The sequence below is a fragment of the Punica granatum genome, chromosome 1 (assembly GCF_007655135.1).
Source record: "Punica granatum isolate Tunisia-2019 chromosome 1, ASM765513v2, whole genome shotgun sequence".
NCBI lineage: Eukaryota > Viridiplantae > Streptophyta > Magnoliopsida > Myrtales > Lythraceae > Punica > Punica granatum.
Genome location: NC_045127.1, coordinates 46,270,245 through 46,296,302, shown reverse-complemented (window position 1 = coordinate 46,296,302; position 26,058 = coordinate 46,270,245). Strand labels below are relative to the sequence as shown.

The 26,058-nt window shown below is 36.8% G+C and overlaps 2 protein-coding genes across 2 annotated transcripts; both read left to right on the top strand.

The window, feature by feature from the left end:
• The first annotated feature begins 3,568 nt into the window (after positions 1-3,568).
• On the top strand, positions 3,569-5,340 carry LOC116193078 (homeobox-leucine zipper protein HAT4-like). Its single transcript, XM_031521831.1, has 4 exons — positions 3,569-3,861; positions 4,002-4,342; positions 4,441-4,520; positions 4,720-5,340. The coding sequence occupies exons 1-4, from the start codon at positions 3,720-3,722 to the stop codon at positions 5,048-5,050; spliced, it is 894 nt and encodes a 297-aa protein (XP_031377691.1). The 5' UTR covers positions 3,569-3,719; the 3' UTR covers positions 5,051-5,340.
• A 2,932-nt stretch (positions 5,341-8,272) lies between these two features.
• Positions 8,273-12,130, top strand: LOC116212220 (disease resistance RPP13-like protein 4). The gene is made up of 3 exons (XM_031546789.1): positions 8,273-8,973; positions 9,465-10,156; positions 10,268-12,130. Exons 1-3 carry the CDS (start codon positions 8,971-8,973, stop codon positions 11,814-11,816), a joined length of 2,244 nt encoding a protein of 747 aa, XP_031402649.1. The 5' UTR covers positions 8,273-8,970; the 3' UTR covers positions 11,817-12,130.
• Positions 12,131-26,058: the final 13,928 nt, after the last annotated feature.

Here is a 26,058-nt window from a genome sequence, read left to right as displayed (position 1 = left end):
AACATTCTAATGGGTAGAATTACGGCAAAAAAAAAATCTATTTTAACAAAAAAATTATGAAGTTTTGTTTTTCAATTTTTTTTATCAAATTTAACATTCGAATAGGTAGAATTGTAGTGTTGTAATCCTAATAATTATTGCAATTGGCTGAATTACATGGATATTACCAATTCGAATTGTACGGATTTTAATTGTTATAGAATTACAACGTTATACATTGGAACACCAATTTTAACAGGATTATGTTTATATAAACTAAATTAAATGTAAAAAACTATCTTAAGCGAATTTAGCATTCGAATTGATAGAATTACAGTGCTTTAATTCTAATTATTAAAAAAATTGGTTGAATTCATAGATTTTTATTATTATTGAATATTGCTATTCCCAAAGTCAATTTAATATATATATCCAAGTAATTATGAATGCAATTAAAAATTGCTATATATGTATTGATGGTGGTTACCTATAATAACTACATTTAATAGTCTCTACTGAAATAGATAAAAGAAAGAATATTAAAGAGGGCAACTATCCTATTATATTGGTTTTCAATTACCACAATTTCTCATATGTTCTAAGAAAGTGGATTTGCAGAGAGCGGGTACATATACCAATTGAAAGCCCTTGTATATATATATATGATTGTGTTTCATTCAATTTTATTTGATCAATTTCTAAATTTATATGCGTCAATTATGAAATAGTGTAATTTTTAAAATTTCTCCCACTTATATTTCCTCCTTCAAGGCTAAGAAATATTATTCTAATTGTTAATCCACTATTTCATGTATTGATCTCAACTATGATAATAGAAAACTACAATATGTTTGTGATAACCTCTTTTACATTATGTTCTTTTAGGTACTTCGAATTGCTCTTTCTAATATCAGTAGCACGTCATCGACCGTGAATACGAGGAGCTCTCCTTCAAGCGTTATGTATTGGTCATACGAATGGATTATACACTCTATGTATTATGCTATACATGATTTTTACTTTCTTTTAGACCTTTAACATTTAAATTGTTACATTTGCTAGAGACTAATGATGAGCATTGGTATCACGAGAGACGAGAGACGACGTGTTTGTGACAACCCGCCTTTTTGCTCTTGAAGTATGGCTTGATTTTTGGGATTTGGGCAGCAAAGAGAGCCAATATAATAGTTGTTCAATGCGAATTGAAGGGCATATGAAGGGTATTACCTCTCCACAAACTGAAAATAGTTGCCTACCTAAAGATGTGAAGTATACACTATCGAAAAGAAAAAATAAAGATACGAAGTACGCATACTTGAAGAAGAATTGTCGGCAGCATTGAAAATGCGTACATAACAATTGTACTGAAATATATATATTTATATTAAACTTCGAAATATTCTTAACTTCTTTAAATTTCATCTTCTCTAACATTATCCAATGTCGTTACTAATAAAATTTATAAATTCAATTACCAAAATAGTAACAAGAATTAAGCTATATTATCAAATTATTGTAAGGTCTCTTTGGTATGCAATGAATGTTCCTTCCATTCCATTTTCTTACTAGTGTTACTGATGTCAGTTTGAAATGATATTTCCTCATTATAATATCATTTTTTTTCAATGTTTATTCTCTTTGAAAATAAGAAATATTGATTCCTCATTTCACGCTTATTTTAGTGTAAGTATCATTTATTTATTTATTTTTATTTATATATCTAAGAATATATATAAAATTGTATCTTCATAAATAAGTTTAATATTATAATTATATTCTTCATTTTGCAATGAACGGTCAATAACAAAATCACAATTTTTCACTTAATGTCATTACCTTTCACGATATAGGCTCAATTTCATTTTACTCCCATGTCCCAAACGGGAACTAAGTATTGCAGCTTTTAACCATCACCTATGCATGAACGAACAACTGTAAAATTCGATTGCAAATGCTATCATTTCCCATTTTGTAGTTTGATTTGAACAATTATCCTGTTTAATTATTGGTGATCAAGAAAGAAAACAGAATGATACATGACCATACAAAACCTGAGCTATTTATAGTTGGCCTAACCACGTGGGTTTATACATATTTGACCGAGTAATTCTTTAAGCAAAAAGCCACGTTTCAAGAAGGTCTAATTATGAAGGATTTGTATTCATTCAATCCAATTATTTAGTTGAATGGGCCCATAATTGTCGTGACACTTTCCTCTCTTAATAATACTACTTTTCCTTTCATTAGCTTTTAGCTACGTCTAATGCTTTTGTAGCCTTTCAAAGTTTCATGATGATTACTTGAACTTCACTTATTGACATGACATTATTCGTTAACCCTGAGGGATCTAAATTAAAAAAATACATTAACCCTCGAAATTTCGCCGTTGAAGTCGAAAGTTGTTTTACTTAACAAACAAATAATCAACTTATTCTCAGCTAATGTTAAAAAATCTTAATTCTCAATCAATTAAAGTTCGAAAAATAAGTGAGAAAGAGAGCGCATACTCTTGTTTCGTAATCTAGAGGTTTCAAGTTGAATTATCGTTATGAGATTACCTGTACTTATATTTTAATTATTAGGATTTCTATTTCATTATATTAGATTCATGATCTTCTCTTGCAAAAAAAAAAAGAAGTTAAGGATCCTACAAAATAACATTCTGATTCAAATAAAGCATCCAGTTGTTCTATTACATTAGGTCCACGGAAGGTGCATATCATAATAGGATTTCACAAAAATACTATTATTAGGCATTTCCCGTACAATAGGTAAAGTTCATGCTTCGCTTTTCTTGATCAGCTTAACCTCGGATACGTTAGACTTTGTTCGTTAAATGTACAATTTTTGCATAAGGGCATTACTTCCACCTAAACGACTGATACATGCACCGTATCTCACTATGTGCCACGGCCGGCGCATCTAAAGTGCCGGCATAAATCAATGCAAACGCCACCACCCTATACCATGCACCCCGATAACAATTCACGTATTAATCAAAAGTGCATCACCCTACCTCCTGTAACAACGTGCACTCATTTAATTAAACTGCTGTTGGGTCACTTCCGAAGACATACGTGCCCCACAGAAAAATGCATCGATCACCGGGGTCACTACAAAGCGACATCAGTTATTGCATCGGTACGACAACCGGCCCCCTTTGTCAAATGCTCCCATCCTGGTGCATTTGATGGCTTCATGTTCATCGTATGGGAGTGGAGAATGCTTCATGTCGATTGTATCATGGGCGAAGCATTGCACGAATGATTATTGCTGACTTTTTTTTTCCTCTTATTTAGACGAGAAGACCTACAACTAGTGGATATTATTTTATGGGAGACATATAGCAAAAGCAAAATACAATACTTCGCGATGGATATATTCTTTTAAATAAGATTTCAGATTTATATTTTATGAATAAAGAAAATTCATGATCGAAAAACTTTTTTTTTATGCATTGATCTAATTCGAACAGGCCAATTAAATTTTTTAAAATATCAGGCAGCGGACGCTGAGCAAATAGAAAGCACAGTGCAATAAACAACGAGTTCCTTCCCGACAACAAGCGTGATGATATGGAAGCTCAGACCGCCCGGTTCTCTCTATATATATACCTCTTCCCCGTCTCCGCCACTCCACATCTGAACCCGAACCCACTTTCTCTCTCTAAGGTTTCAGTCGCCGGAGATTAATCCATTTCCGACCGGGCTTGGACCGTCTTGTCTGAACGATAGAACAAGATGATTGCAGCTGAGAAGGAAGATCTCGGCTTGAGTCTGAGCTTGACTAGCTTCTCTCAGAGCCATCATCATCAGCAACGCTCTCTTCCTTCGTCGAACAATCACCAGAAGATCCCGTGGATCAACGCCTTCTCGCAGTTCGGTAAGCTTCCCAGGTCTCGGTCTCGCGAGGAAGACTGATTCCTGCCTTCCATTTGATCATTTGATCTGATGAATTAGATCTTGGCATCTTGCGGTGATTCGACTTTTGCTTATTTCGTGTGATGTATATGCTGCATGCAGATCACCGGAGCTCTGATTCGTGCCACAGGAGTGGCGCCCCGCTGTTTCTCTGGGGGATCGACGTGAACAGATCGCCGAATGCGGCTGGCCGTGGGGATGATGATGAGGAGGAGCCGGGGGTCTCCTCGCCCAACAGCACGTTATCGAGCGTGAGTGGAAAGCGGAGCGAGCGGGAGCTGGATCCAGCGGCGGGGACTGACGAGCACGAGATCGAGAGGGCCTCATCTCGGGGCATCAGTGATGAGGAGGACGGGGACAACTCGAGGAAGAAACTCCGGCTCTCCAAGGATCAGTCAGCTGTTCTAGAAGGGAGCTTCAGAGAGCACAATACCCTCAACCCGGTAAGTGATCTGATACTCCTACTACTTGCTAGCTAGTTTCATGTTCGGAATACGGAAAATCGATCTGACTTTTTTGCGATTCGATTTACGTGATGCAGAAGCAGAAGTTAGCATTAGCCAAGCAGCTGGGACTCAGACCGAGACAGGTCGAAGTGTGGTTCCAGAACAGAAGGGCGAGGTAAGAAGAGATCCATGTCGAGAGTTGTTAATTTCACATCGGAAAATTGATAACAAAATCCCGAATATATACTAATTAAGACAATCAGGCTAACTATCGCTTATAAGCTCGATGAAAATTTTACACGATGAATAGCTTTTAATGTACGTTATCCAAACATATATGCTGACGATCGATCGGCGTGTTTACGATCTTTCAGGACCAAGTTGAAGCAGACAGAAATCGACTGCGAGTTCCTGAAGAGATGCTGTGAGAACCTGACGGAGGAGAATCGGCGACTGCAGAAAGAAGTGCAGGAGCTGAGGGCCCTCAAGCTCTCCCCTCAGTTCTACATGCAGATGGCCCCACCCACCACCCTCACCATGTGCCCGTCATGCGAGCGCGTGGGTGTCCCACAGCCGTCCGCAGCGTCTGGTCTTGACGTGACGAGGCCCATCACCATGAGCTCGGGCCACCACCGGCCCATGCCCATCAACCCATGGGCCCAGGCCACTCCCGTCGCACGTGCTGCACTCAGGCCGGGATTGTGATCGGATATGATGGATCCGAGGGCGTTTTGGTCATCTCATTCGGGCGAGATATGGTGGTTGGAGTTATATTTTGGTGGGCCTATGATGTTTTATTCCGTCGGTCCAATCTTAGGGTTTAATTGATTAATTAGTTGTGATGACCAAAGACTTTGTTGCTAGTCAGTCAGTCTGTTCACCACCTGACGAGGATTATTTTTCTGTTCCTGAGGAAGGTCAAGGTCAAGGGCCCTCCAAATATGTAAATTTTATGACTATTCTATCCAAAAATATTAAGCTTCGTTCTTTTTTTATTTTTTCCTTCATATTTTAATTTCAGAATGATAAGTCATAATTTCGGCAAATATGACTTCTAAAGATCCTAGAATTCCACTTCGAAAATATAAGAAGAAATCATTGGATTTATAAAAAAGTTGGATACCATCACATATCAATTTAATCTTTTGGCTTGATATAAGTTCAATCACTTATAGGTCTAGTGGGAATTTTGAAATCGGCTTGCCAACCTTGTCATATGTATTTAATAATCCAACCATGCAGGCGCAACAAAAGGCGATATAACTGAACCAAAAAATGAATTGAACCTATTCAACAATCCGAGTCATCATTTTTGAGCTTTGTAATAGTCGTTTCGAGCTTTGTGGTCGACCTTTCTAATTTCCTTGTCCAGATCGATGGGTTTCCTGGAAATCAAAGTTTGGGCCTAATGGAAATTCCCTTTGATGTAACAGCAAAACCGAAGTAAATTACTGCCCAAGAAAAGGTTTTGTTCTATTCAGCCAAAGCCAGGAAGAAAATTCTAAAGCCCGAAGAGTACAATCACTAGTTAAAGTGATTTTTTCTTGTTCTTTTTCAATTCGATATTCATTTTCTTGAAAGTACATGAATGTGTCTGTGGATGAACGTTAACAAGTCACGAACACTGCTACAAAGCTGGATCGACTCATTTGATGGTATGTCATCTGAAACCATGTTTACAACATCGAATCAATTATGAATATGCCATCTGTATGATCTAATTAAACGAAACCTAATCCGTGTGAAATGTACAGAAGTAATTGTGTAACTTGTTAAGGATTGATTAATGAGACTCGACAATATAACCTCCTTCCCCATCAACAACTTAATTCCGCATCTTTATATATTAATTCAAACTACTCTCACGAAATTACTCGATTCATTTAACGAGAGACTTCCACATTGGCTCATGAGATTGCTCGATTGATTCGTTCAACGAGAGATTTCCACATAAGCCTCTTGAACAATCTCATAGCTCATGATTGGATGTCCCTTTGAGTTCCTTAGATTAATATATTTTGAATATTTTGAATTTCTTTAAAATATTTTCTAACTTTATCAATGCATACATTTACTACTGCCAAACATGTTTTGACAATAAAATTTTTAATTTTATCCATTCATTAATGCATGCATAGATTATTTTTAAGGTCCTACTCGTTAATTTTTTTTTAAAAATACAAATGCTTGAGATGTATTGGAAATTACTTAATGACGTGCGAGCATAATTGACTAGTTTCAGATATTCCTGTTTGCATCAATTATAATATTTAAAAACCTTATGAGACTCATTCTTTTTAAAACCCTTAGTTCGTGGTTAATCATCTTTTGAACTATTAAGAGAATTTAATTCTTAATTGAAAGAATCGTGTATTTGGCTTTTCAATTTCTGTTCGTATCATATTCAATAAATTTCGGATATATATCCGTATTATTTGTATATATAGATAGAATTATGAGCCTTCTTAAAAAATTAAAGTCTTTATGATAATTGCAATAACTCATCAAGATACGAAATATTTTTCTAAATTCAACTTACTAAATGTCCTATAAATAGTGGACGTAAAATCATTTTACATATATCTTATATTTTCTTTAGTTTTTCTTACACCTTTATCTCTTTAAGGTTGATTTATATATGTAGGTGTTGTTTGCATTTTTATAACACTATAATATCATCTTTCATTCGCCATTTATAGTGATAATTCTACTCGGTACGTACATTTTATTTTATTTTATTTTTTATTGGCATCATATGGTTATTATCTTCAATTAGTTATGAGCAAATTGATAAAATGTTATCGCGCAACATGCGAATATCACCTAACTAATTTTAACGAAAATTGCCAAACAAGACATGGCCCAATAGATGGTAATTTTCTTGTGTACCTTGATCGTGACTCGAATTTGGATCTTTACAAATGAAGTCGTTCTTTTTGGGACCTCTATATTTCAAAAAAGTAGTGACTATGTAATTAGTCGAGCTTTATGTTTTCCCTCAAACCAAATGGTATTGAAGACTTTTCAATTAACTTTAGACTGTAGTGGGCTAAATTCCTTTTTCCCATATTCAACTGTCACTTTCTTTCCCTCTTTCCTTTGCAATTTGTGGTCCATCTTCTATGGATGATCATCAGGCATCGGCATATGGAGACGATGATATATGCTATTATGGATCGGGGGTATCCTAACCATGACACTCGTACGAATAAAGTCCTTATAATAAAGTTCCTTTTTCTCCCCTCGATTCCCCACCTATGTCGGATGAGTACTCTTCTTTTTCGTAAGGGCCATAGACTGAACATAAAGCTAACCAAATCCAAAAGCTTTATCATGTAGGGAAAAATAAGTATATGTACATGTTCTAGAAGAAAAACTTAATTAGAGGAACAAATTTCAGTAAGCCTACAATATAAGCATTTGATAGAGGTTCAGCTCTAGGGGCAGCGGCGAGGTGGTGGAGTGCGGTGGGGATACGGCTGAGAGATGGGCCGTGTGATGCGGTGCCAGGCGGGAGAGTCATTTAGGAGGCCAAAAATTCATTGGGAGAGTGAAGGAGACGAAGAGAAAGGCCGGGCCTCAGCCCCTGCGCTAGAGAGGGCCATTCTGGATTTGTTGTGGGTGGTTGTGAATAGAAGTGTCCAGTAATGATTTTCCCATATATGCTTGTCCCAATTTAGTTACATTTACCGTTTAGTCCCTCAGTTAAGCATATATTTGTTGGTGGAGCCCTTAGCCGTGTCTATATCGCATTGATTCCTTCTGATGCGATGCAGGAACGAAAGCTACTAGAGTAGGTGGCATTAATGGACATCAATTACGGGAGTTCCGAAGACTAGAAAGTCCGTGTTACTGATCCATACGGTACAATCTCCAGTCTCCATGCGGGGGTCACTAAAACTCGGGAATTATGTTGCACAATGCATAGTAAATTCCATAAGAGATGTTTGGTTGACCGTAATTGCCAATCCCTTCCGGATCTATTCCGCGAAGAATAACATTTCCCATGTTTGTTTACATCCGGAATAGGAATGGCATTTCGAATTGGTCCTCTCATCCTCCATAGGGAGAGCATGGCCATTACCCACTTCATCACCCTCCATAGCAATTTCCATTGGGAGTAAACGAGCACAATCACCATCTTGCCCTTAGCCCAGCTCCTCCACTGCTACCGACACCGTTGCTCCGCCCCTTCATCACCACGGTCGATGCTGCCTCTCCAACTCCACCTCCGACGGCGGCTTCCATCATTCCCAATGGGTCTCAAGGTCACGAAGTCAGACTTGACCTCGGAGAAGCCAGATTCGACCTAGGAGACCGAGATCGGGGTGGGATATGGTTCGGCCGTGAACCGGGGCTCGCGATCTCAGGCCCGACCTTTACCCAGGACTTGAGAGAGACACGGGTGGGTCGGGATCTCAGGCCTGGCCCCAACCCATGGTTCTCGTGCACTGGCTTGGTTGAGGCGAGGATCATGAGAGCTCAAACTAGAGAAAAAAAGACAAGCCCATGGCTCCCGAGCTTGGGTTCACCTAGATCAGTGGCTCACGACCTCGGGGTCGGGTTCGCGAGCCTAGGGCGATCTCACCCATGGGGCTCGTAGGTTGCCTCCCACCGCCTTGGTCATGGTAAGGGAATCACACGCTTCTTCTCTCCGTTTCTAATTTCCATGGCTGTCCTGCTATTGTTCATCTTCGAAGAAGAAGATGAACGATGGCCTTTTTTTTTTCGTTTTTTTTATATTATTGTAATATTTAAAATCAAGGTTATATGTGTCTTTTGGCTTTGAAACACGTCATATTTCGATCAATCAAATATAAAATTTCAGTTTTCAATTTTGTTATTTTCTCAAACCAAATAAATAAAATTTCATCAGAATTTCAATTTTCTTCTCTACCTATTCTAATCTCTATCTATTCTATTATGTATCAATTTCATTCCGGTAAACCAAACTTACCGTTAGGGAACAAGACAAATGATGGTTGTCAATTCCATATCATTCTGAACATTGAAGTGGAGTTCCTGTTCCAAGTCTTTCTTTTTCTTTTCCATATAATAATAGGAAGTGGAAGTGGAGAGCTTTGCATAATGAGTGTTAGGGTTTTCCTGATCAATCCAGGAGACCTCAGTTCTTCATAGAAGCAGAAGCATGGCTTCTTCTGATCATGATCTCTCGGTTATCCTGAAGCCGAACGAGATCCTTACCGTCGAGATCATCAATGACCAGATCATCCCTTTCCTTCTCACTCATTTCTCCGACCTCCGGAGCTCCATCCCTCGACAGACTACCCTTGCTCTCCCCGCTCCCGACTCCACCAGCTCGAAGAGTGCAGTACTTGACCCCCAAGTCACCTCGAATCCCACTGACAGTCCCAGGTTAAAGAGCAAGAATAGACCCAAGGCCAAGACCAAGCACAAGAAAAATGGCCACCGCAACAGCAGTAACAAGAGCAACAGTGGCCAGCAGGATGTTCTGAAGGACGAGGCTCAGCTGTGTGAGCAGATTGACCGGCTGCACAGGGACCTGAGCTACATAAGGGAGGAGCTGGACCGGCTGAAGAGGATCGAGGACAGCGTCGGCGGGCTGGTCCGAGAACTCGTGCAGTACAGCACTGATAATGCCTTCATGGGCCTCAAAAAGGCTCAGGCCCAAGCCGATGACCTGGACAGTGGCGGCGGAGGCAGTAGTGCGGTGTTGCAGCTGCATGAGATGCAAATCAAGCTCTCTCTAGTCACTTACATCATCTCCAGGCTCAAGCTTCAGATACCATATTCCCATCGGATCCTATCAACAAGTTCCGACGCTCACAGGTGACGGATCACTGTGCTAGGAGTCCCTCATAATTCATAAAGAAACTGAAACTCGAAGTTGATGTGTGCTGAAGATTGATTGATTCTGTATATATGTCATTGCTGTTGCAGGTATGAGCAGGCGTTGGATGAAATGGTTGCTGACAGCATGTTCGGCGGCATGCCCAAACCACGAGTTGGCCCTGACTTGCTCTGGTCCTCTGCATACAGAGACTTCTGCTCCGTCTATCACTCGCTTGATCTCCAGCTTAAGCTCTGTCTCCTCTGTTTTGCCGTGTTCCCGGAGCAAGCCGTGATCAAGAAGCGGGTCATGTCCTACTGGTGGATTGGGGAAGGTTTGCTAGACCCCGCAGTTAAGAAGCAAAAGACCACCGCTGGTGATGTCCTGGGGGAACTGGCCGCAAAAGACTTCATTCAACCGATCGTCAAGAAGCGTCGGTTGGGGGCTAAGAGCTATAGAATGCACCCAATCGTTCGTTTTATGGTGATCAACCTTGCCAAGGAAGCCAACTTCTTCGACTTTGACTCCAAGGGCTACGCAACAGCTGACTTCTCGAAATCCCACAGGGCCTGCCTGGTGAAATCAGAACACGGATCCTGGCAACATGCCTTGGAGAACCCGGACATAAACTTCGATAAGCTGCATACCCTATTCAACGTGAATGAGGCCTTCTTGGACTTCAAGTTGGATTGGTTTTTGAGGATGACGAACGTGAACGTTCTCTCGCTTGGGCGGTGGAAGGGCTCGCCCAATCACCACATTGAGGTCGAGGGAACCGAGTTCTTCAAGGGCCTGAGAGGGATGAAACACCTGAAGTTCTTCAGTCTACAGGGGATCTCAAGAATCTTCGAACTTCCCGGTTCGATTGGGGAGCTCTATAAACTAAAGATTCTTGACCTTAGAGCCTGCCACAATCTTGAGTCCCTTCCTGATAGCATATCCTCGCTTAAGGAGCTCACGAACTTAGATGCTTCGGGGTGTTACCTCCTCGATAGCCTTCCCAAGGGAATTGGGTCTCTTTCGAAGCTTGAAGTGCTGATGGGATTCGTCATAAATGATCGTAAACAAGGTAGTTCTTGTACTCTCAATGATTTGGTGAAACTGAGAAAGCTGAGGAAGTTGGGAATTGTCACCATGCGCAAATCCTTCCCTCAACAAAAAGAACGATGGTGGCTTCAAAGATTGGGAGCCCTGAAGAAGTTAAAAATATCTTGGGGAGGAAAGTCTTTCTCGTCGACATCTTCCAAGGATGCGAGGACAAGCACTACACGAGATCTCGGGCTACCGGATGGGCTCGAGAAGCTTGATCTTGAATGCTATCCTCTGGAGAACCCACCTGGCTGGCTTAGTCCGGGGAAGCTCAGGAATTTGAATGCCCTCTATATTAGAGGAGGGAATCTCCATTGTCTTTGTAAGGACCCAAAGGGAGATGGAGATCCCAAGTGGACGGTGAAGATTCTCCGTCTCAAGTACTTGAACGAATTCAGGATGAACTGGATCGAACTGAGAGACTCATTCCCGAAACTTGTGTGCCTGCAGAAGATCAATTGCCCGAGGCTGACCCTGTTTCCCTGCGATGAGACCGGGTTGTGGTTGAATGAGGAACAGGATGAAGCAAGTCGCTTTAAAAAGAAGGATGACGGTGCTGTTGCAAGATAAACATACGAAGCTCAATCCCTCGAATAGGTCTTATGATTTTAAAGAACGTTCCAGCTCATGTGATATTATGAATGTATCCATACTGATGTTCCGTAAATCGTGAATCTTATCTTGTGTATTGTGATGCCAAAGTTAATCTGTGCCGATGTAGTCGGCCAGACATAAGCAAGAGTGGTCTGTGATTTTTGTGCCTGTGCGTATTTGAACGATGGTATTTTGTGTGTTATAGCTTGTTCTGTAATTAAAACTGATGTAATGCATCAAATCGCCAGCTATTTAGAAATACATAAGAACGAGAAAAGTCTCCACTGAAACATTTCTCCCATTCTCTGGTCAGTTCATTTGGCCTTCAGAATTACGCAAAGGCTTTGATTTGGTCGAACCCTGCCATTCGATTTAAGAGCCATGGGTTGCTACTCGTTATTTTAACTGTGACAGTATGGAATTCAATAAACTTCCAGTAAACCAACCGATACCAAATCTTGGCCTAGGAGGGAGTATGCTTGAAGCTGATAAAGGAAAAGCCGGAGTTTAGAATCCATAGTCAACACGAGGCTACAATTTGAAGCTGCCTTCGGGTGTCGGGCATTGCAATGAATCGACAAGCAATCTAATTCTACGATATGAGACAGCTGAAGAGATCGATACCATGGCTGGTTGATTTATCAATGTTCTTGTGAGGAACTTTGGCTATTTGATCGGTGGAAAATGAAGGCTATCATAAGTCAAGTTTGATTAATTGCACGCAACCAGTAACCTCCTACATGAAATCAATTTTCTGGGGGACCTCATATGTACGATAGGTTCGGTGATATGATTTAAGAAAACTTTGATTATCGCAGATGATTAGGACGGAGCATTGGTGGGCGATTAGGTGCTTTCTTTTGGACTATCACAGGCCGTTCCTTTCATGTCCCTCCATTTCACACGATTGTCAAAAGGAGTAATCAACTTGCCAATAAATTAAATATTTGTGGTAAAAGTAAAGCAGAGTTGATTGAGGCGGCAAAGTCGGAACGATTTACCAGTTTTATTTTAAACATGGGGCCGAACTAGGGTAGTTTGAATTGGGAAGCTCATTCAAACCCTCTAGTAATTCCTCCTTCAGTCCAAGCTACATTATCAATGAAGTAATCAAACTTTTAAAGAGGCTAAAATGGATAATTGTTACAGATGGAAAATTTTACCTTCGAACATGAGCAGTCCGCGTGAGAGCTTGATTCCAATTCTCACGGGCAAAGCCTTGAGCAAACCTGCAAAACCAGAGATCAGGATGGTGGCCCGATTTCCTTCTTCCGATTTTCTTCTTAGACGCTATGTAAGATTTTAGATATGCGTATATATGTAATTTACAAGATGACTAACATTTCGTGCATAACATTTTCTCTTTTACGAAACGTTATTCTTTTAGTACGAAAACTTTTTGCACTTGTACGGAACTCTATGTTTTCTTTTTGCGCAAGAAAATTTATGAGAAACTTTTCGCACTTATTCAAAATGCTATTCTCCAAGGGCGAAAAGTTTTAACACTCGGCTGATTGAAGGTTCAGCTGCTGTACCGTAGAATTTCCATCCTATAAAAAGGTCATTACGCCTCCTATCAGATTGCACAGTCGGCAGTTTCCATCCAATTTGACCTTGCTGTCATCTCAAATGGCCAAAATGAGCACAATTTAAATTCATGAATGGGCAAAATGACACAAAAGAAATATAAGTGAGTAAAGTGACACTAAACAAAAACTTCAGAGGACAAAGTGTCTTTTTCCAGAAGAATTATAAAGCTCTAATTAAAAGGAGTAAATACAGACTCGACAGTGAAGTAGGTTAACAGTACTCTTGATTATATCTCCTTCGCGCTACTCTATGCCGTGCCGGTGTCCAGCGGCAAATTGTAAAGTCCGCTATTTCCATACCATTAATAAAGCATTGCCCTTACTAACGTGAATTGGTTCAAACAGTTCGGTACTTATTTCACTTAAATAAGATCTCGAGTTTGAGTCCATGCGAAAGCAGAAAATTCATGCTGCGAGAGTTTTATTTTTTTAGTGGGTCAATCCGGCTTGACTGGATTAGTCAGATCCCAATCGAACTTTCGGATACCATAATGGGAGAAGGAATTAGTGAAGTGGTTTATAGAGATCAACCTATGGGATTATTAGGAACTTGGGATTAAGCATTTTGGGCCAATTGTTGGACTTAACAAGTTGTTAGATCAGTCTGTAAATAGGGTCGGGTCGTTATGAGTGGTATTAGAGCAGTGCCTCAGCCGAAAGTGTGAGAACTAAGTGTTATGCGAACAAGGTGCTACACCTGACAGACTAGGTGGGAGCCACCTCTTGAACCATATGAGTCACCTCTGAAATCCCGCCTACCTGGTAAAATGTGCTGGCCTAGATATGATTTGTTTGAATAGCTTGACGACGATGTCAAATTTTTGAGTGGGGATATTGTAACACCGCAAATTTCCACATTGATAAAAGAAGGAGTCAGTGAAGTGGTTTATAAAGACCAACTTATGGGATTACTAGGAACTTGGGCTTCAGCATTTTGGGCCGGTGGATGGGCTTGATAAGTTGCCAGATTGGTCTCTTAGATTGTGTCGGCAAAAACAAAAAAAAATAAATATATATAGATATATAGATATATACACACGAATATATATAGCATTGTCCTTGTGTGTTGTTTTCAAGCATCTGATATTTGTATGGAACATATTAGATATTGTACATGTAGAATTGTATAACCAATATATCGTTGTCGAGAAAGAAATTTGATATTAATTTAACAGAAAGTACGTTTCAGTTTTACTCGTACTGACATGCCTCCAAATCAATTTTGGCGGAACCGCGGGGAGGCACAACGGAATCGAGAACTTAATTTCAAGAAAAATTGGACAACTATAAAAATAAAGAAAATTTTAGACGATTATACCTCAAATGACGTGGCGAAAAAGAGCCAATAAAAATTCTATAATAAAAAATAATTATGGCAATTATTCGAGTGAATAGCATCAAATTCTTAGTTTCATACATTTTAATTGATGTTTCCTCACGTCACGTGGCGATGTAAGATCACCCAATAATTCCTCATAAAAAAGTCACTTGCCAGCTAAAACTCGCCAACTCATTTTTTATCAAGCCTATACATGTGATATGTGATTGAGCTGCTGCCTTCTTTCGATCAATAAAAAAAAAGAAAAAAAAAAGAAAAAGGAAAAGAGATAGCCGTTGTCTTCTGTTTGTCCATCCCTATGCACATCCCTCTCTAAAGTTAACGATCGCCTAAGGAAAAAATAAAAAATAAAAAAGATCTTCCACCTTTTGTTCTTTTCTCTTTGGAATAAACCAATACATATGTGCATATGTTCGGTATGAAGGAATAAAATTGCACCACTAGCTATATATAAAACAATCATATTTTATACCACCAAGATGGTAGCCCAGTTGGTAACGAATTTTGTCTTCCAAAGGGGACATCAATGGATCGAAACTCGACTTAAACACGAAAGCGTTTGTGTTAATAAACCATTGTCCTCTATCTTAGGGAAACTGTTCTAGTCCACTGTACACTTTGGTATGGGTCATAATGACCTAGGTGGGCTATGTCTCACCGATCCATTTACTCATTCGGACGAATGGAACATTCCATGGCGGTTGTGGAGCCCCTCTGGTCTCCAGAGGAGGGTTGCTACGCTGATCTCCTCCTCCCGGCCTTTTATTCAGCGAAAAAAAAAACAATCATATTTTATGATACGATTCTGCTCCATTTCTCTTTCTACTCCGTCGTACCAAACAAGTTTTTGGTAATAACTTAGGTAGAGAATTCTTTGTATTTCATCTTATATTTTGCTGGATATGGGAGAAGTCTCGTTGGTTTAAGCTTATCACAGGAATTGACAGATCATCGAATATTCCCAAAGATATTGGGCACAAGTTCCTGCTCCAAGCTTCGATCCGCATGGATTAGTTATGGCAACTTTGAAAGAATTTGAGCATCTCGCAAAGCTGCTCCAACTCCTCGCAAGCTGCTGCTGCTACTCCAACTGGTCCTGATCCTTTGCATAAGCTGGCTTTCTCTTTTGATGGGGCTACCAATAGCAATCGATCCAACTTCGCCATCATTTGCTCAGCCAGCTGGAGCAACGTTCTTTTGCTCGGGCTTTTCATATTTACCTCCACCGATCCTGCTGAAGGGGAAGAAGTAGCTGGTTGCAGGGCTATTCAATGTGCTCAATCCCTTCAACTAAGCCACCTGCTTCTTTCTGGAGATGCCGAGGATGTCCTTGATTGCCTGAATTCACCTTTCATTCCCCCTCTAGCGCGCTGAAACCTAGCTTAAAAACTTCAGAAAGATAAATTTTATAGTACTGAAAATGTATCCATTAAATAGTGAACCTTTTTTGAAAAACAATTTTCAAACCAACAGGAATAGATGACCGAGAGATGTATGATCATGTGTGGGAGGAAGCGGGATTTTAATCGAGTTGTAAGATCTGGTTTGTGTTTTTTTTTTTTTTAGTTGTTGATCGACAACCCCATATATCGATTCACCTTATGTGGCCTTACGGAAAATTCATAAATTTCAAATTTGATACGATACCGAGAGTTACTTGACATATATAAATCTTTCAATACGCATCATTTCGTAGGCATTTTGAAAGGACTTTGGTGCACTGAAGATAGTTGAAACTGGATCCACTTGATACATGTTCTGGATGATTAAACTTAATTAGAGGAACTAAGTTCGGTAAGCCTGCAATATAAGCATTTGATAGAGGTAGGGCTCTAAGGGCAGCGGCGAGGTGGTGGAGCGCATTGGAGACACGGCAGAGAGATGGCTGTGTGCAGCGGTGCCAAGCGGGAGAGTCGTTTAGGGGGCCAAAAGTTCACTGGGGGAGAGAAGGAGGGGAAGAGAAATGCCGGGCACCAGCCCTGGCCTGGGCTAGAGAGGGCCGTCTGGATCTGTTATGGGTGGCTGCGATTAGCTGTGTCTAATAATGATTTTCAATTTAGTTACATTATTACATTTTAGTCCCTTAGTTGCATATATTTGTTGGTGGCCCTTAGCCGTGTCGAGATCACATCGATTTCTTCTGATATGAGGCAACGAAAGCTACTGGACTAGCTAGGTGGCATTGGACATCAATTACGGGAGTTCAGAAGACTAGAAAGTCCTTGTTACTGATCCATACTGTACAATCTCCAATGTAGTATTGCAGTAGTATCGACGTCGGGGGTCGCTAAAACTTGGGAATTTTATTTTGCACCTACATAGTAAACTAGATGAATATATGTGAGTTGCACTGAAACTGACAAATAAATCTTCTAACTATTTTGGTGAAAAAGTTTATTATTAATCTATGGTTTTCTCATTTAAATAAATATATATATTTTTAATTTTATGTGTTTGATATACTCGTATAACTTCATCTTTTACCACATTTATTTTTCGGTTACAAAGGTGGCATGTAAACTTAATACTATGAAATAGAAATCATAACTTTGTATATATATCTTCATTAAAGAAAAAGTTCGCATATAGAGAGTTCAATATCAATTAGGTAATTAAGTAGACTAATTTTCGTTTAAATTCGATTTTGTTACCCCGTATATGAGAATTATTTATCAAATAAAACTTTCTTAAGATAAATGACTGATATATTTAAGCTATCATCTAAAAAATATATCATGTATAATAATAGTCGGACATCTTTTTAATAGAAAATTATATATTGAAATTAAAACATAATAAGTTCTAAAATTTTAAACAACCTAAGCTTGCGTTTGGTTTTCAAGTTAGATAATGATCCAACTCAACTTAATTTTGTGGAATGATTACAAGTGTTGTCAAATATATTAATGTGTAAGAATATATATATATATATATATATATATGTGTGTGTGTGTGTAAGTATATATAGATGTGAAAGTATATAGAAAATTTATTATTAAAAAATTGATATGTATATATAGGTGTGAAAGTAGATTGAGAATTTATTATTAAAAAATTGATTAAAAAATTGATTAAAAAAAACATGTGAGAAAATTTATTATTAATTAGAGAAAAAGATAAAAAAATATAATGATTGTATTATTGAATCGAGAGAAAAATAAGGTTGAGCTGAGTTGAGTAAAATTTAGATTTGAAAACCAAATGAAGCCTAAAATGCTGATATGGCGGCTGGCATGAAAGAGCTTAGAATTTGGATGGCGTAGAAACGTGAGAAAATGTGGTTTTAATTTGAAGAGTTGGCGGTGATTATGCCAGCTTACGAGTTTGTTAATATATATATATATATACTAGATGGATACCCGTGTGTTATACAAGAACTGAAAAATAAATCTTTTAACTTATTTTGTGGGGAGAAATATTATAAGTGGGTCTAGAGAATATGATTCATTTAAATGTCTTTTTCTTTTTTCTTTTTTCCTTTTAACTTCGTGTATTTGATATACTCATTTAACTGTAGTTTTTATCTTATTTAACTTCGTATATATTTTCATTGAAGAAAAAAATGTTGTATATAGAGTTATTAAGTAGACAAATTTTCTTTTAAATTCAGGTTTGTTACCCCATTTATATGTTACCTTTAAAACTGATTTTGTTTTGTTGATGCAAATTAATTTCCAACTAATAACATAATTAAGTTGAAGATATATCCTCACATAAGCATCTCTCAGCTACATCCATATCTATAAGTAAAATCGACTCGTATAGTAATAAATGCTCTTTTATTAATAGAAGAAAATTATTAAAGTAATATATAAAAAAATTAAGAGAATTGATTTAGTCAAGTGAAGCACAATTATGAAAATTCAATATTTTATCAACTTATTAAAAAAACTCAATTTAAAAAATGGGTTAATTTCACTGTACAACATTATATTTTAAAATTTTTCACCACTTAGCATGATATATTGTCACAATTTCACCAAATTGCATGATATTTTGAAATTTTTGCACGGCATAACGCAAACGCAATAATTTCACCTTATGGCACAAAATTTCAAAATATTTTCATGGCATACCACGACGTTAGTTTTCCGTCAATGACCTAATGAAGATCTAACGTGGCCAACGTTGTTGGCCCACCCTTGTTCATCCTAGCCATACACAGCTCTATTAGATATTTGTTAGGTCATTGACGGAAAACTAATATCATGTTATGCTACTGAAATTTTTAAAATTTTGTGCCATAGATAAAATTATTTCGTTTCGTGCTATTCAGTGAAAAAATTTCAAAATATTATGCGATTTGATGAAATTATGATGATATGTGCTGTGTAGTGAAAATTTTCAAAATATCATATTGTACAGTGAAATTGACCCTTTAAAAAATAAGTGACAATTAAGCACAAAATAAATAAATATTGAGAGAATTACAAAAGTGGTCCTATAATTATGTCATTTTTTGACATCAAGTCTTATAAGTTTCATTTTGGCTTTTGCAATCCTAAATGTTTGGTTCATTAGAAACTTACGGTCTAAATCGTGACTAACCATTAAGTGGTGCTGACATGAATATAAACGGCGTTAAATCTTTTTAACCTATATTTAAAATACTTATGTGAAAATTACAAGAATAGTAGCAACGGTCCTAAAAATTTTTCATTTATTGAACTTAAGTCCTATAAGTTCAATTTTGAAAAAAACAGTCTTAAGTCATTTCAAAAAGTAACAGTTTCGGTCAATTGCGTACCGGCAGTTAACGGACGATTATGTGAACTTAACCCTGTAAAATTCTTTTTAATATATTTTTATTTAAATATTTAATTTTTATAAATTAATTTAAAATTAATTTTTTGTAATTTTTTTTTTTATAAAAATAGAAGAAAAACCACATTAAATTAAATAAATTAAATTTATAGAAAATTCTAAAAATTAAAAAGTTGGGGTGGGGGGGAGGAATCAGAAAGGGGAACCCTTCCGGCCAGAACCTCCGACAACCTCGCCCTACTCGATGTCTTGGTAATTACCCAACCCCTTCTAATTCTTCGACAAGTTTGACATTTTATTATTTTCCTAGCTTTTTATCTTTTATTTAATTTTTATGAATCTTTTAAAATTTTTTATGAACTTTCTGTAATTTTTTTGAATTTTTATTTTCATTTTTTGAATTTTTTCTTTATTTTCTTGTTTCTAAAAAATTTTCAAAATTTTATGTAAATTTAATTAATTATATAATTATTCAAAACTTTTAATTTTTCTTTAAAATCCTTTTCAAATTTTTTAAAATTTAAAAGAAAATTATTTTTGAATTCTTCTACTTTTTATTTAATTTTGGTTAATCTTATGGGATTCAAGTTCCAAAAATGAAAAACTTTTAGGATCATTGATGTAATTCTTTTAATTTTCACGTAGACATTTTAAATACAAGTGGAAAAAATTTAACATCGTTTATGTCCACGTCAACAATGGTTAACGATCAGTCACGATTTAGACCATAAGTGTCTATCAGAGCAAAAGTTTAGAACTGAAAAAGCCAAAATGAAATTTATCGGACTCAATGTCAAAAAAGTGCAAACTCATAGGACCATTAAAGATTATCAAATTTTATTAATTGATTAATGAATGAAACTTGAAATTAACATTGAGCATATTCTATTGTGTTAAAAAGTAAATATATTTTTTTTAATTGAGGATAATTGTTATAAGAATATAGGTATGTTAAAACGAACATATAAATAAAATAATGATATAAAAACTACAAAAAAATCCATCATATTTAAAATTTCTAAAAAAATATGATCCTGTAAAAGTAAAAATTTATAACATAATGCTATCAACTGAGAAAAATAAAAATAAGGATGTTGTAAACAATGTTCCATATGACAAATCTGTATTAACAAGTAATTTAAAAATGTGATGCATATTAAATGAAATATTAGTTTGAAATTATCATTGTAATAATTAGCTTACTCTAATTTTTATTAAAAATTATTATTTGAATATTAAAGTTAATAATTAAAATTATTATTATTTTGTATAATAAAATTGATGTTTCAAAATGTAAATAATTATAATAAATATGATATATAGAGATATCACACGAATTCGTGCAGCGCACGGGCAAAAGAGCTAGTATATTAATATATTCATGAATAAATTAAGGTAATTAAATAGAAGATACATACTTACATAAACATCTCGCAACTACATATATTCACACATTCATAAATCGATTTACGTATATAAGTATTTATCAACTAGATATTATTAATATATATAGCACATTCAAACAAATTCATAAATGGATTTACGTATATGAGTATTTATCAACCATATATTATTAATATATATAGCACATTCAAGCAATATATATGAGAATTATTTATCAAACAAAACTTTCTTAAAATAGACACTTGATATATTTAAAATAATAGTAGAAACTCTATTTCAATAGGGAATTACATACTGAAATTATATCATTAAAAATTTTAAAATTTTGAAAATACAACATGTAGATATAGCACCATGAGAATCAATGACGTGGCACAGTGAGAGAAGTCAGTTTTATTTTTGATGTGGTGGTGGCGTAATATGCTGGCTCGAGGATTTTTGTTATTATATATACTAAATGAATACGAACTGATAAATAAATCTTTTAACTATTTTGGTGAAGAAAAATATTATATATCCATGGTTCTAGAGATTGTGGCTGATTTAAATGCCTCATTTTTTTAACTTCATCTTTTACCTCATTTAATTTCATATATATTTCATCGTAGAAAAAAAAAAGTTGTATATAGAGTGTTTAATCAATTAGGTACTAAAGTAAACCAATTTTCATCTAAATTTGGTTTTGTTACGCCATGCATATGATACTGTTTAAACCAATCCCTTTGTTGTTGATGCTAATTCATTTTCAAATTATTGGCGTTTAATTAAGTAGGAGATATATCCTCATATATATATATCATCACTTTTAATAGGATTTTATATTATGAGTTAAGAAAACGTAATAAGAAATACCATTCATTCTTAACCTGAAATTAGCCAAAAATATTATATTGTACATATTTCAAAATTTTATTATAGTCTAATAATATTTTCGAGATAAGATATATGCAAATTATTTCCTTAACAATTAATAAAAAATATTCCTTTCTTTTTTATTAAAATACTGTACATAGCATTTTCTTTTGTATGAAGCGTTTTTACACTAGAATAACAATGTGCCATACTAACAAAATCTCTTGTTATTCTTTTAGTATGAATACTTTTTGCAATTGTAAGAAACTTATGCGAAACTTTTCGCACTTATTCAAGACGCTATTCTCCAAGTGCGAAAAGATTTTGCACTCGGCTGACTGAAGGTTCAGCCGCTGTATGGTAGAAGTTCCGCTCTGAAAGATGATCTCGCCCCCTATCAGATTGCCCTGTCGACAGTTTCCATGCAATTTGACCTTGCTGTCAGCTCAAATGGCCATAACGAACACAATTTAAATTCATGAATGGCCAAAATGACACAAAATAAATGATAGTACTGAATAAAGTGACACCAAAGGAAAACATCAGAGGACGAAGTGTTTTTTTCCCGAAAGTTTTTAAAACGAATAAATACAGAGTCGACAGTGAAATAGGTTAATAGTATTATATTGCCTTCACAATACTTATGCCGTGGGTCCAGCTGCAAGTTATAAAGTGAGATACTTCCATATACCATTAATATAGCATTCTTCTCATGTTGTTTTCACGCATCTGATCGATACTTGAATCGAACATATAATTACATATTGTATAACCAGTATATCATTTGTCGAGAAATGTGATAATTAGTTTAACAGAAAGTATTGACGTAGTTAATCTGATAGTTAATTTAACGGAAAGTACATTTCACTTTTACTCGTACCTCGAAATCAATCTTGACATAACCGCGGGACGAACAATAGAATCGAGAACATTCAAGAGAAAAATAGACAACTATGAAAATGGGATGAAAAGTCAGCTGACATCTTTAAACTCACCAACTCATTTTTCTCATCCTATAAATGAGAGGGAGATGCTGTCTTCTTTCTGCCCATCCCCATATCTAAAGTTTATAATAGCCTATGAAAAAGATAAAAAGAAGAAAAAGGAAAAAAAGGAAAAAAGAAAGGCTTCGCATACTATATCATCCCGGAGACATTCTTAAAAGCTGCAACAGCATCCATATGTACTCTTTCTAATTCGCTCCTATCGTCCATCTTTTTTTTTCTTTTTTCCCTCTTTGGTATAAATCAATACATCTGAGCTTTTTTGGTTTGAAGGAATAGAATTGCATTGCTAGCTATATCTAAAACATCATATTTTTTTAATACGATTCTGTTCCATTCATCCTTTTCTGCTGTATCAAACATGTTTTTGGCAATAATTTAGGTAGAGAATTCTCTGTACTTCATCTTTTTTTTTTTTTTTGCAGGATACGGGAGACATGTTGAAGGTGCTGATAGCAGTTCAATCTTCACTTCTCCTGTAATCCATGCATCCTTTTTTTTTTTTTTTGCAGGATACGGGAGACATGTTGAAGGTGCTGATCGCAGTTCAATCTTCACTTCTCCTGTAATCCATGCATTCTGATCCAGCACACAAATCCAAATCCTTGTTTCTTTTTCTTCTGATAATTAAAAAAAAAAAAAACAGAGAGAGAGAAATTGAGATGACCATGTCTCATATATATATGATCTGCTTCTCGCTGTCCTCACTTTTTTTTTTTGGCTTGAAAAGAGCATTTATTAAGTAGAGAACAAAAGCTCGACAAGCCAGTCTACATCTCCTTGTCCTTTACAAAGGCGGAAGGTGGGATGGAGGAAATGGCATTAGGTCCGTTGAGATTACAAAATGAGGCCCGATGAGCAAGGTTATGGGCAATACAAAGTTTTTCAGCCTAGATATATACGTAGCAGTTCAAGACGTAAAAGGGGATAGATCAGCAAACATGTCAATGAAAATGGACATCGTGCCCGAAGGAAGGGGGCTGAAAAGTGAATTCAAGCAATCAAGGACATCCCCGGCATCTCCAGAAAGAAGCAGGTGGCTGAGTTGAAGGGATTGAGCACATTGGATAGCCCTACAAGCAGCTTCTGCTTCCCCTTTAGCTGGGTTGGTGAAGGTCGATAGGAAAAGCCCGAGCAAAAATAATGTTTCTCCAGCTGGCTGAGCAAATGATGGCGAAGTTGGATTGATTGCCGTTGGAAATTCTATCATCCAGCGGTGGCACGCAATCCTACAAAGTGCGAAAACTTTTCCCAATTATTTAAAACACTATTCTCCAAGTGCGAAAAGTTTTTGGCCGACTAAAGGTTCAGCCGTTATATGGTAGAATTTCCATTTTGAAGAAAGATGATTTCGCCCCCTATCAGATTGCACAGTCAACAGTTTTCATCCAATTTGACCTTCTTGTCATCTCAAATGGCCACAACGAGTACAATTTAAATTCATGAATGGTCAAAATGACACAAAAGAAATGTTAGTGAATAAACTATAAAGTGACACTAAACGAAATCTTCAGAGGACGAAGTGTCTTTTTCCCGAAGAATTATAAAGTTTTCAAAAGGAATAAATACACTTGACAATGAAACAGATTAATAGTACTCTTAATTATATTACCTTCACATTACTGTATGTCGTGTATCCAACGGCAAATTGTAAAGTGAGCGACTTCATATCATTAATATAGCATTGTCCTTATGTTGTTTCCATGCATCTAATACTCGAATCGAACATGTTAGATATAGTACAGGTGGAGTTGTATAACCATTATATCATTGCCAAGAAATTTGATAGTTAATTTGACATAAAGTTGTTGGAAATTATGGCTAATGGGTGAATGAGGAAATTGTTCACAAGCTAATGACTCTTGATTTTCTTGGTAGTTACAAGAAATGAATGGATTGTATTCATGAATAATTAAATACCATTAACACATATATTAAATATATGTGAGTTATTCCCCATAAAAGGAGAATAGGAAGAGTCATGGAAGGATGAAACCCGTAGTCTATAAAGGCACATGCAGCAAATTAAATCAAGAGAGCCTCTTGCCATTTTGCTTCCTGTAGTCGATTGGAAAAGGAAAAGAAAAGTCTTCCCTTGGTTGCAATTCCCTAGAGAAGAACAACTTCCTTTTACTACGATCAAAAGGAAATTGCACAAGTGGTTGGTTACAATTTTCTATGAAGGATTCAACCTCAAAAGCATTCACGCTTCTCTTCGAGTTCGCTAAAGCGTTGCTGTTTGTGCTGCTGCTTTGCTTGTTGTCGTTTTACCCTGAGAAACGATTGTCCACGTGACCTCAAGCACCCAGGAGGGGACAATTCTGTTTCAAGGGGTTTGTGTCTAACACATGACTCGACTCTCTCGTATCTTTCAGTTTTGCCTTTGTTTCGATTCGAATTTCCAAGTTCTTACACTAGTGAAATTCAGTTAATTTTATAGCATTCTATTTGTCCGAATAGCTATTTGAATTATCGTTCAATTTTTGTGACTTATTACTGCTAATTATAATTTTGATTACAATCTTGAAACAAAATTTGTTATTTGAAAGATTCGAATGGCGTTGGGGAACGATCGAGATACGACCAACGGAAGCCAGACTATTGGTTCCGGCCCTGCTCCTATCTTGCCTAACAATTTGGTTAGCCAAAACGTGGCTGCTCCCTCAATGGTCCCTGTGAACCATGTCAAGAAGCCCGAGAAGTTCAATGGGTTGAACTTTAAGAGGTGGCAGCAAAAAATGTTATTCTACCTCACAACTCTGAACCTTGCAAGATTCTTGACTGAAAATGCTCCAACCCTATCTGTGGGGGAGTCAGATGTGCAGGCTCTCGGTGCGGTTGACACTTGGAAGGACTCCGACTATCTTTGCAGGAATTATATCATGAATAGTCTTCATGATTCCCTGTATAGTGTCTATCAGGGGTTTAAGACTGCAAAGAACTATGGGAATTATTGGACCTAAATATAAATCAGAGGATGCCGGTGCGAAAAAATTTCCCGTCAGACGATTCCTCGATTTTAAAATGGTGGATTCAAGGACCGTAATGAGTCAACTGCAGGAATTTCAAGTGCTCTTGCATGAGATTTAGGCTGAGGGGATGGCTCTAAGTGAATCCTTCCAAGTGGCTGTTGTCATTGAAAAGCTGCCTCCTGGTTGGAAGGATTTCAAGAATTATCTGAAGCATAAGCGAAAGGAGATGTCAATGGAAGATCTTGTCGTCAAACTTCGAATTGAAGAAGACAACAAAAACCCCGGAAAAGATCT

Excerpts from the sequence above, each read along its gene's own strand:
- LOC116212220 (XM_031546789.1), top strand. Across the intron at positions 10,157-10,267 it reads ACAAGTTCCGACGCTCACAG|GTATGAGCAGGCGTTGGATG; the intron begins GTGACGGATCAC and ends TTGCTGTTGCAG.
- LOC116193078 (XM_031521831.1), top strand. The coding sequence starts at position 3,720 with ATGATTGCAGCTGAGAAGGAAGATCTCGGCTTGAGTCTGAGCTTGACT. Across the intron at positions 3,862-4,001 it reads CAACGCCTTCTCGCAGTTCG|ATCACCGGAGCTCTGATTCG; the intron begins GTAAGCTTCCCA and ends TGCTGCATGCAG. Across the intron at positions 4,521-4,719 it reads TTCCAGAACAGAAGGGCGAG|GACCAAGTTGAAGCAGACAG; the intron begins GTAAGAAGAGAT and ends ACGATCTTTCAG.